At 33.7% G+C, this 12,219-nt stretch overlaps 1 protein-coding gene across 2 annotated transcripts; it reads left to right on the top strand.

The window, feature by feature from the left end:
* Positions 1–1,405: 1,405 nt before the first annotated feature.
* Positions 1,406–11,718, top strand: LOC132552276 (forkhead box protein N4-like). Of its 2 annotated transcripts, none has more exons than XM_060216438.1 (7): positions 1,406–1,494; positions 2,456–3,271; positions 3,905–3,947; positions 4,730–4,922; positions 9,376–9,605; positions 9,793–9,916; positions 11,024–11,718. In XM_060216438.1, the coding sequence occupies exons 2-7, from the start codon at positions 2,478–2,480 to the stop codon at positions 11,149–11,151; spliced, it is 1,512 nt and encodes a 503-aa protein (XP_060072421.1). In that variant the 5' UTR covers positions 1,406–1,494; positions 2,456–2,477; the 3' UTR covers positions 11,152–11,718. The 2 variants fall into 2 exon arrangements, with proteins under 2 accessions (XP_060072421.1, XP_060072422.1); XM_060216439.1 differs by having other exon boundaries at positions 9,793–9,963; positions 11,024–11,087.
* The last annotated feature ends 501 nt before the right edge of the window (positions 11,719–12,219 follow it).

The raw sequence follows: 12,219 nt of genomic DNA, 5'->3' as shown, positions 1-12,219 counted from the left end.
TATTGTTTCTCTTCACCATCTGTAAACTGAACCCGAAATAACCAACTTTTAACCTTGTTCACATATATGAAATGATACTGAACTTTGTCAGTCTAATGCTTATTTTGATCTTTAGATTAATTTTAATAGTTTTAAATGAATTAATTGCACAAAAAATTTTCATGGGTTATGACAAGCACAACCTTTATACCATAAACATCTCTGGTCCCATATATATTCACATTTTTCTTCTCCTTAGTTAGATGAGACATGGATTGAAACATCACACTGAGGATAAATATTTCATAATGTTTCTTCACATCTTTTTGGCCCCTGTAATATATATCAAAAACCAAAATTATAAAGTTACATTTTTTACTTGTATCTTATGGCGATTCATTATAGTAAATAAACAATCAAGCATTAAGTAATGAAATATTTTGTTATATAGAAAGTTCTTTGATAAAGTGAACATCATTTATTATGATCATTTACTGTTATTGTATTTATAAAAACTACATACAAGAGGTTTCCCCCAAATATTTTTATAACCGGTATGTCAACTGGAGGGAACAAAATTGATGGCAGAAGTCTGGCAAAAATGAATAGTTATTCATAAATTAAGCAGATTATATATAATATGCACGAAATAAGTATGAATTGTTTAAATTTCAGCTTTCCCCTTAAGTCAGGGACGTATATGAACGTATACATGTCCATGACAAAAATTAATATGAAACTGACAGCTGTCCATATCACACGATCTTAATTGCAAAATTGTAAACAAGAGTAAGCTAACTGGTTTGTGTGGATTATAGCTCGTCAAACAAGTTTTTATATACTCAAAGTAAACCCAATCATAAATTGGCAGGTTGGTGCCAAAGCCCTGCAGGTCGTCTGTCATCACTTATCAATTAATTGAACAGTCTTCTGTAATGAATGGCGAGGAGACTTAACAACACACGACAGTCCGTGGGAATTCATGTAATTACCCCCGCGGTGAGCCCCTGCCTGAATCACGTCGAGGCAACGATTTACATTTGTGGTTGTACTGCTCCAGACTATTTTGCAACATTCTAAGCACGGACTCCTGAAAATACGTTGCTATCTCCATCAAGAAGAGTTCAAGGTAATACACATTTAATATAACGGTTTCACAATAAACAGAAAATGACGAAATTGCCTTACATGTATCAACACATATTCACTTGCACGGGCACCTGCCAGTAGCTAGTTAATTGACCTTCCATATATGGCACATTGTATTTAGTGTTGTCATAGAAAAGCCAATCAGCGCCGACCGATTCAAAATCCAGGGGTCGCCGCCATCCAATCAGATTTAACTATTTTGAATGTATTACATTTCTTTGTTATTTGGGTTGAGCAACCGAAATTTTACTACGGTATAGTACTACAGGTAAAGGGGCTCGTGTATTCGGAACTTCCTGGATAATTTTGTCGTTGCAATACATTTCGAAAATTGTCGTTTGGATAATTGACAGTATTGGAATCTTGGTAAGTTGTATTTGTTTATTGATTTGTCGAGTATTAATTTGCAATCGATCGACGATAAATGGAGAAAATTCTGTTGATCTCCCTTTTCGGTCGTCCATTGATATCTCGTGTTCTACTTATGTCTGTGCACGATGTTCGTGCAACGATTTGCAAAGTGGGCAGGTCAAAGCTGTTTCGTACTAATGTTACACATAAGTTTTAGTGATTGCTAGGACACCTAAGATATATACATGTACATTGTTCAACATTGTTGTCTTTTTTTATGAAATCGAATTCGAAATCAGCTGAAAGATATGTGTTGGTTTCGATTATTCAAAGCGATTTGCTTCGTCGTACCCCGGAAGGTATCTATGTTTCGATAGTTTTGTATGTAAATATGCAGATATATTAATACGAAGGCGAATATGCGTGGATATTGTTTGTTTACATATGTGCTGTGTTTCGTTTGATTGCAGATCTTTTGAGAACATTTCAGAAATTCGTATAACATTTACAGATATCTAATCACAATATCTATTTAAGCCGTTCTATATGATAATCTAATACTTTCATGTTACTGATTCGAATATTGTCCATACAATACAACGCTGATTTTATTTATGAAATGTTCAGCCCTGTTTACATTAGGCATTTGCATTCTGAATTAAATTGCTTTACATTCTAAACCGGAAATGTACTTTTTTTTATATCTGGCTTGTACTTTGAAAATTGTCTTTGAGAAAACAGGATTTTTTTAATATAGAAATTGCTGGAGTTTGCGTTGTATATTTATCTGTAAGTTATTCACTTTTGTTCATTTCAAAACATTCAGTTAAGGTGAAGAATAAAGTAAAATGGTGATACAAGGAAATAATTCAAATGGAAGTCCTGTTCAGGTATGCTTCCATTTTTTGAAGGTCACATAGTAAAATAAATGTTCCTATAAATAGATGGTTGTTATATTAAATGTTTTATGTTTCAGCTCCAATGAGGAATTCTCCGTAATGTTAAGCATGGCATTTTGTAACACATCCGACATGGATTTTCTAGACACAATTCCCATGTCCATGGATTCCTCATCATATGACCTTCAAAATGAAGTGGACAAAATTTTGCAAGGCTCTGACAAATTCCAGGACTACAGTATACTAAACAACGACAGCAATCATGGAAATATTGATTTCGAAACCAACAACCAATCTGTTGATGATTGGATCCAGAATATACAATGCCAATGGAATGATGTTGATGTTGTCAAACTACAGAACAGTTTATTGGACTCATCATTTGAGGTAGAAAATAACAATCCAAACTTATTAGTTAACCCACAAACTGGACTACCAGTTAACCATTTCTCACCAAGAAAACAAATGTCCAGTTCAACAACAGTGAAATCAGAAAATGGACAGAATTCATTGCTATCTGACAGCAGCCAGTTTACACTACAAACTGATCATAACTTGAACTGTGCAACTCGTGAGTCTACGTCATTGTCTTCAGGTCAGACAAGATTTTCAAATGTAAATAACAATTCACATGTTCAGACAGTGAAAGCTGTGTTGAGTTCTCCGTCCCACAACTCGCCAGTCTTGGTCAACCATCTTCAACAGGGATTAAGTAGTCGACAAGTAACAGTGACACAAAATTCAGTCAAAAAGTCTGTGACCGTCTTAAAATCCGACAATTCGGATCGTGCATTTCCCAAACCTGTTTATTCTTACAGTTGTCTCATTGCAATGGCCCTCAAGAACAGTAAAAATGGAAGTCTTCCTGTTAGTGAAATCTACACCTTCATGACGTAAGTTGCTGCATTGTCTAGAAATTCCAAGTCCTATTTACTGTGGCTCTTTATATACCTATGTAAATCCATTTTAATAACATAATTCTTGTATCTAGATAGAGTGCACTGTTTCTTTATTTCCTTCTGAGATTTTGCAAAGTTTAGTGAAATATTATTACAAAAATTCTTGTGAAATACTTGGACGGAAAGTCTTGTAAAATATTGGGATGGAAAGTTTTGTAAATATTGTGACAGAAAATTTAATCATATATTCAGTTGAAATATATTTTTCAAGTTGATATTATAAAGATAACTACAAAATTCAAATGTATGAAGTTACAACAACAATGATTGGAATGAAATCCTTTATAAAATTAGGTTTATTTATGAAATAAAGTATAAAAGATAAAGTATTGATTTCTGATTTCCAATTACCTGCCAGAATGTCGATTTTCAGTCCCATTAGTTTTTACTGTAAAATGATTATATGGGGAAAAAAACAAATCATCATTACATTGACATAATTGGTCTCCTTGTTGAAATAATGAACCTTTCTTTGTCAGTGAAACAATTACGACTATCAGAATAATTTATGATCTAGAATCACTGAACATTGATGCTATCTTTACCTGTAATTTTGTTAATTTACAGAGAACATTTTCCCTACTTCAAGACAGCACCAGACGGTTGGAAGGTAAGATATATTTATTTACCAGTATTTTAGAGAGCAGTAAATCACCCTGATTAATTTATGATTAAGTATAAGATAAAGATATCTTAATGTGCATGAAGGCTGTTTGAAATATAGGTCCAGATTGACATTGGGTGACAGGTGGCAGAGACCTGTCATTTAGGCCTTCAAAGAATCTCATTGGTTAAGAGTGTGTCACATGATGATACCGGTATGCCAATTTGATTACAGGTGTTCACCTGACTTTTAAAGTCCATTCCAGAAAAGATGGTGCGATCTTTTCTAAGATAAATCTCTATATATTCTGTTTCCATGTAATGTTATTGTTGTGCACTGGAGCATTGAATGAACATATTGCTTTGACTTAATAGAATGTCGAGAAGTTATTGAATCTCCAGCAGGTAATAACAAGCTAAGGGAAGGTTATGTACTCCGGCTATGTACACAAGATCTTATGATTCATTTATCTGCAAAAAGACTAATAATAGAATTGGGAAATTTCACACGCTCTTATAGGGAAAAATACTGGTATACACAGTTAAAATTGAGATGTTTGATCATTGGTCAAAGGAAATAGATATATACAAATGAAATATATATTGAATTATTCTGATATTGTAGATGTTTCTCTTCCTGTCATTGTTCAATAAAACATTGTTGTTTTATGTTAAATTTATATTTGATTTCTTGATTAGTTGATTACAAATTTAAAATTCTATCCATTGTGATTAAATGGCGTTGGACAAAATAAGAAAAGACTACAAGTTTGTTTTTTATACTTCCAGAATTCTGTCAGACACAATTTGTCCCTTAATAAGTGCTTTGCTAAAGTGGAAACACCCAAAGTGACTGGAAACAACAGTAAAAAGGGCTGTTTATGGGCCCTTAACCCAGATAAGGTTGAAAAAATGGAAGATGAAATTGCAAAACACAGAAAGAAAGATTTGGATGCTATAAGAAGCAGTATGGCCATGCCAGGTAAATGGTTTCCTTTTCATAATATGATCACCAAATATAAAATTGATTTTAGAAAATATTTCAAGTTTGGTGTATGTGTTTTGATACCTAACACCAGGTTTATGTTGTTTGTATATACAAGACTTCTTGAAATAACATTGTCTTCTCTTCAAATACAAAGAAAATAATCTAAAATATATTCAAAGTTTTCTCATTTTTAACAGTAAATTCTACTGAAATTTTGACCAATCAGGAGCATCTGCAGATGTAATATTCTATAAGACCTAAGTGAGGTCACAGCTATATTTAGAATATGAGCTCATTTTTGTTCCTTTACAAGATCTGAACTCAAAAGCAGGAAGTCTTTAAAGAATATTGAATCAATATGCAAGTTTAAACAAATTGTGTTAAATTTGTGTATTTGAACTTTGCACTTACCATGGAATGCCCACTTAAAATTTTTCTTTAATCTTCTAAGTATGTCTTCACAGTTTGAGTGTATATCTTATGTCAAAAGGTTTTTGCTTTATTAGAACCAGTCTTGTACATATTATCTGAAGCAAGATCTGACTATACATGGTGTCCTTCAAATGACATTGAATAAGGCTTATAACGTCATTCTCATTCAACTTATGCACAGATATAAAGTTCAACAATTTGAAAGTAGATTTACATAGGGCATGCTCCTGCATATAAGTCCTCATTACTGCGACCCCTTCTCCCTAGTCAGAAGATGTCAGTGATATGTATGTTTCGTAGGGCTGGGTATTAATTCATTATTATAAGAATAACTTACAAGTGTCCTTGCATCGTAATAAGTATTCATCAAATCGCTCCATGTTCCAGTGAAAATTTTCTATGTTGCTAAAATTGCCAATTATATTTGGACAAATTACAGTGTAGCAGTATTAGCTGTATAGAAAAGTCAAGTGTGGAAAAAAATAAACATGACATACTTCAATGGACACAGATAAAATGTGTAGGGTAATTAAGGTAATATTAAGAAAACCAGCTCAGGAGAGCTCAGAGCATGAAATTTTCCCAACACATCATGTTAAATCATGTCTCTCCTTCAGATATCATTGTATTTCAAAGTGGTTATTTTCAAAGTTACTAGATATAAATTAAATTTAGTCCAAGCTCGAAAAATAAATATCTTACTATCCGTACAAGTATCTGTGTGCTCCTACCAATGGTTATTGACAGATCAGACTTAAAAAGAAAGTATTTCTTTATCATAGTGATTCTTATTCATGAAAATAACAAATACTGGAACAAAAACATCAATTTACTAAAAAAAATCATGAATGAAATACCCAAACTCCTTGTATAGCTGAGGGCTATTTTTTTTTTTAACAAAGGTAGGAATGTATTTCTACCCCTGTGGCACAGTGTAGTGGTCATCTGTTCCATATCAGTATAATCTACACATGTCCAGTAGGCTGATATTATATAATGGTCATTAGTAGCCAGATAAAGACATCAAAGGGCTGGGGCTCACTGGGAACTAACACTTCATGAATTATCTGCCCTTTGAAGAGTTCTTTTCTTGACAATATAATGCTAATCAAACTAGCAAGACCACAACAAAGGGAGAAAGGAATATATAGAGGTAAAAACCAATACCATTGTCTGACCAGGCATGGATAGTGTGCTACCTTAGTTCAGGTGGAGAGAACAAAGAGATACCTCATAAATTATTGATGGAAGTGAACCCATAGCAATATTCTGTACTACAGGTCTGGAAGTACACAATTATAATAGATTTACATATCTATCTGTATTAGGGGGAATAAGATATCTAATTTGACTTATAATTAAAAGTAATGAAATAATACCTGTCAGACTAACATGAGCATTTATTTTATTCCCAAGTAATGCTAATTTGTTTTTTTTTTGCTTGAAGTAATTAGAGTGGCACTGTAAGATGAGTGTTAATATGATTTTTCTTCTTCAGACATAATGTGCATTTTTGTTTGTACACTTAAAAACTTGCCTTGGTTCATACTGATAAGGACAGGGTTATTAGTCAGATTAGGGAGCCCTCTTTGTCTACATATATAATTATATCTCGAGAAATCATGCCGGGAAGTTCTTTGTTTGCAGTGGAGAAATTGGGGTAGTTCCCTCACTGGGATTCCTTTGTTTACACGAGAAGTGGGCGGAGCCTGTTGTAGATCAGTAGACTTGAGGGTGGAGCTTTGACTCTTTTGTTTATAATGATCACAATATTACAATGGGCCTCACTGAATGTATGGGAACACCTGACCCCCTTTGTTTACAATCAAAGACATGGGGTGTTACCTGTGTTAATTTAGGTTAGGATGTCTAGCTTGGGACTATATCAACACCTTTTGATTAGCTTAAAAAGTGTTTGTTTAACAAGCCAAGCCTAGATAAGCCTAAAGCCTATTATATAAAATTTTACTATAAAGACAGATCTGGACCAATGACTTTGACCGTTCATGTTGTCCTAGTTTCTTAAAGCTGCATTGCTTTCTTTCTCATTACTGTTAAACATAGGAAATTGCTAAATGCTATATTACTGAACTTTTATATTAAAATGTTTTTTAGATATCTTCATACATAAGATAAACAATGATAATGTTGATAATAGAAGTGAATCATATAACATTAATGTTTCAATAACATAGGGTTAACTTCTGTATCTTTACTTATTGAACTATAATAGGAAGTCCATTTCAAACTTTAAAAAAAAGATATTGCTTTCATTTAACTACATCTAATCTAATTATATATTTTCAGTAAAATCAGTGTTTCACTTATCAAAATAGATAGATAGATAATATTATATTTGTGTTAAACAAATGCAAAAAAAAAAAAAAAATATGCTGAAAACTTTCAGTCCACAAATAAATATTCTACCAGATTATTTGTGATAAACATTAATTTACAAGCTCATGGAAATAAAAAAAAATTTAAATACCCATAACATGTTGGTGCTCATCATAAAAAATTAAAATCTGAAAGAATACTTATTAATATTCATTATATTAATACATGTTAAAATTCAAAATGCTTAGTTTTCTTACTTTTTTATATTAAGATGTGTTATCTAAGGTAGTTATTATAAATATATATTTATATTTTGGAAAAAAACAATTAGATGTTTTATATATAGGTATTAATTTATGGGTACAGTAATTGTAATTTGAAGAGATGCAATTGCTATCCCCTAATGGGCCTCCTCCATGTTTTTCCTGGTATTACACCACCCGATTATAATTACCAGTATTTGTGTTGACCACACCCCCATGGCTGTGACAGGTGTGTCACAGGTAGATTTACATGTATTTACACCTGACAGGTGACCACTGTCACTCACCTGTATGTCCAGTCTGACATGATCCTACTGGTTAGCTTCAGGTGATGAAGTGTCACATTTACTGACATCCATCACACATAAATATTCAAAATATTTACAGGTATCATTGTATACATGTATACAAATTCAGGTGTATTGTCTCAACTGCTGAACAAATATTATTTGTACAATATATAGGATTATTCTATACAAAAACCATCAACATAATTTTGAATGTTAAAGATATTGAAATATCATTTCATGGTAATTATATAAACCTGTCACAGGAATTATGTCTATTTTGTAATTCTCTTTAAATACTTAATATCAGGACATTCATAAGTTCCTAACTGTTTGCTTTAGCTATTTCCAAAATGTTGAAGAATCATGTTTGGTTGTCATAAAAAGATCTAGTTGCACATCAGAAATAGAAGTAGAATCATATCAACAGACACATACAGTTGTCACATTTTGTTTAAGAATATTAAATTAGACAATAAGATAATTGAAAGGGACATAATGTATAGCATTATACATTGTCATTTGTCAGAGTAATCTCCCCTAGCCAAAAAAAATCAACAAGAAGGTGCTTCAATGCCATAATTTAGATATAAAATAAAGTTTACGCAGCAAAAATACAAAGAGCTGCCAATAATTATTAGAATGATTTGATGTTTAAAAGTTTTGTATTTAATTTTTCCTTATTTTTTTAATACAAATACCCAGCTAAGTAATATTTTCATTAATACGGTCACTTATTTAAGATTTTAGAAATACTTCCACTTTCCGTGACTTACCTGTGTAATTCTTAAAATTAAATTGTTTCCTTATTTAGCTCTTCTCTTTTCCTGTTCCTCAGGAATCAACAGGTATACACACGTTACCTTAATAGGAGATAAAATTGTATGAGAAGTTTGTAAACATGTACTGTACCCCTTATTCTATCCAAGGTGTTAAAATACTAATGCTATTGGGGAAGGGAGGGAGAGTGGGGGGGTGGGGGTGGGGGGGGTGGGGGTGGAGAGTTTTAACGTTTTTTTTCAATCAGGAAAACCAAAATAAACAAAATCCAAATAAATATTTACTTTTGTATTGTGTATTTTCCAGTTCTTTAAGTGTTATAAAGTTTGGTTTATTTTGTGATTGTAGAAAAATTGGAGCTAATTGAGGCCGGAAAAGCAGGACCAGTTGGAAGTCGCTCTGAGGGAGAGAGGGTCTTAACCCTACCTGTCACCACGTCGTCCCCCGCAACAACTGCCCGTGTGGTGAAGATATCTACCCCAGTAGACTCGTCCATTAAACAAGAGGACTACCTCCATAGTATAGTGCTGGATGGGAGTTTGTCATTGGACAACCCTCTCCCAGATCTAACATTACAGGTATATGATTAGTTCTACCCATTTTTACTTGACTATGACAAGAAATGATTTCGCATAATTTTCTCTCTCTCCAAGAGGGATAATTAGCTGTCGTTATTTTACTGGTGAGTTATTGACTATAGATCTAGACCTTGAAAACATTTCTTTACTGAAAATTTTATTTAATGTGTAAACTTTTCCTTTACAGAATGGTATATGGGACGATCTGTCAACAGATATGGAATTACCACTGACCACGTCCTCAACCCTCAATGCCTCGCCTCTCACCATACAGGCATCACCACTCACCATCCAGTCTGTGGTTTCTTTAGGTAAGACAGGCCACTGTCACACCTATTACAACTAGTGGTTTCCTTAGGTAAGACAGGCCACAGTCATGTCCATTACAACCCTAAGTTTCCTTAACCAGGCAGGCCACAGTCACACCATTACGACCTGTGGTTTCCATAGACAAGACAGGCCACAGTCACACCCATTACAACCCATAGTTTCCTTAACCAGGCAGGCCACAGTCACACCATTACGACCTGTGGTTTCCATAGACAAGACAGGTTACTGTCGCGCCCATTTCAACCCATAGTTTCCTTAGATAAGACCGGCCACTGTCGCGCCCATTACAACCCATAGTTTCCTTAACCAGGCAGGCCACAGTCACACCATTACGACCTGTGGTTTCCATAGACAAGACAGGCTACTGTCGCGCCCATTACAACCCATAGTTTCCTTAACCAGGCAGGCCACAGTCACACCATTACGACCTGTGGTTTCCATAGACAAGACAGGCCACAGTTACACCCATTACAACCCATAGTTTCCTTAGATAAGACAGGCCACAGTCACACCATTACGACCTGTGGTTTCCATAGACAAGACAGGCTACTGTCGCGCCCATTACAACCCATAGTTTCCTTAGATAAGACAGGCCACTGTGTTTTCCTTTGGTAAGATGAGCAACAATCATGTGACTCTATCATGACCTGTGTTTTCCCTTAGTAAGCCAGGTTGCTGGTTCGTTGAAAGGCCAAAAGGCCATAATAATTGATATGAAACCTGTTAAATGAAGGTAAGTTAGACAAAAGTCACCCCTATTAAAATCTGTGGTTTTCCTGAGATAAGACAGGCCACAGTCATGTGACTCCATGATGGCCTATGGTTTCCTGAATCTGGCCTTTACAGCATATGGTTTCTCATGAAATAAGACTTAAATGTGTATTCACAATTAAGAATTGTTTCTTTTTTAACTTAAGATTTCAATCTGTCAGTCTTGGTATTTGTAGTTTCCTATTAAAATAAGACTGGATGTGTTCTGGTGCAATCTTAAATTTGATAAGTTTTCTGATTAAATTGATCTGACTTTAAAGTCATGTCATCATAGTTTTGCAGATGAAGATTCTAATTGTTTATACTTTTTTTTTCAGCTGGAGTTTCTGGAGCCTTCCAAGGTCAATTTACATGCTCATCCAGTCCCATGTTAACCCTTACCCAGAATGCAACAGTATCTCCTGCATGTCGCACACCGTCCAAGATCGTCGAAGCTCAGATCTAGTCAGGGAAAGAAATGACCTTAGTTGTCTGAAACACTGCCAAGGTCATCTGATGTTGGTCAATTCCATGGAGAGAGGAGTAATTTTTCTTAAATCATGTGTGGGATTGACCAAGGTCACATGGGGAGGGATCATTGACCAAGGTCACATGGGGAGGGATCATTGTTGAAATAACATTCCATTTTATATCATTATGGGGTTCTATTTTGTCTGAGATCCACAAACTACGGATTATAAATAACATCCATTCATAAAGATTTTCCTTCAATTTTGTCGAGTACACTTTATTAAGCAATATTTATACCTATTTTATCAATGTAAGTTTATCTTCTAAGCAGAGAATCTATGTAAACCAAATATTTACCACTACAGTACAATAGAAACATATTCTTATTCATTTTTGGCTGGAAAAGGGGAGTGGTAATTTCATTGAGTAAAGAGGGAAAAAAATGAAAATTGAGATAATTTTTAGAGTTTGATAAACAATATTCCTGCTGGAGAATTTTTCTCAGATTTATTGAAAATATAAATGGCATATTTAATGATTTGTTGCTCATTCCAAATAGTAAGACAGAATTATTTTAATCAATCTTAAATGTGATTATTTTGGTGTATTTTAACCTTATTGTGCAAATTTGAACAAAAATTGTACAAAGGTTATTATTTCATTTTCCACTGAAAGAGCATGTTTCCTATTGATGCTATTAAACAGTAAATATGTTGATCTCATTGATATTCATTCAGACTTCTTCTGGACTGTCAGTCATACATGATTACTGACTGATTTTATAATTGATGTTAATGTTCCTGTTGACATATATAAAATTTATTTATGATACTAAGACTTGTAAATAGCTAGAAGTTTGATCTCGTAGTCACCATGGTTATTAGAATCAGGTGAAAATAACACAAAAAAAAGAATGGTTATGCAAAAATTGTTTTGAAATTTTTCCCACTATAGAAGATATTTTCCCCCTCTGTATGATTGTCTATATCCTTGATACAAAATGTACCTTGCTAAAGGTTCCCAAAAACTTGTACTGCTATTTTTTTTTAAACTTTAAATAAAA

This window comes from Ylistrum balloti, unplaced genomic scaffold, assembly GCF_031769215.1.
Source record: "Ylistrum balloti isolate Yb309-2 unplaced genomic scaffold, AGI_CSIRO_Ybal_v1 Utg370242, whole genome shotgun sequence".
Lineage (NCBI taxonomy): Eukaryota > Metazoa > Mollusca > Bivalvia > Pectinida > Pectinidae > Ylistrum > Ylistrum balloti.
Note: the sequence above shows the minus strand (reverse complement) of the source record. Positions and strands in the feature narration are given on the sequence as shown.

Excerpts from the sequence above, each read along its gene's own strand:
- LOC132552276 (XM_060216438.1), top strand. The coding sequence starts at position 2,478 with ATGTTAAGCATGGCATTTTGTAACACATCCGACATGGATTTTCTAGAC. Across the intron at positions 4,923-9,375 it reads AAGCAGTATGGCCATGCCAG|AAAAATTGGAGCTAATTGAG; the intron begins GTAAATGGTTTC and ends TTGTGATTGTAG. Across the intron at positions 9,606-9,792 it reads TCCCAGATCTAACATTACAG|AATGGTATATGGGACGATCT; the intron begins GTATATGATTAG and ends TTTCCTTTACAG.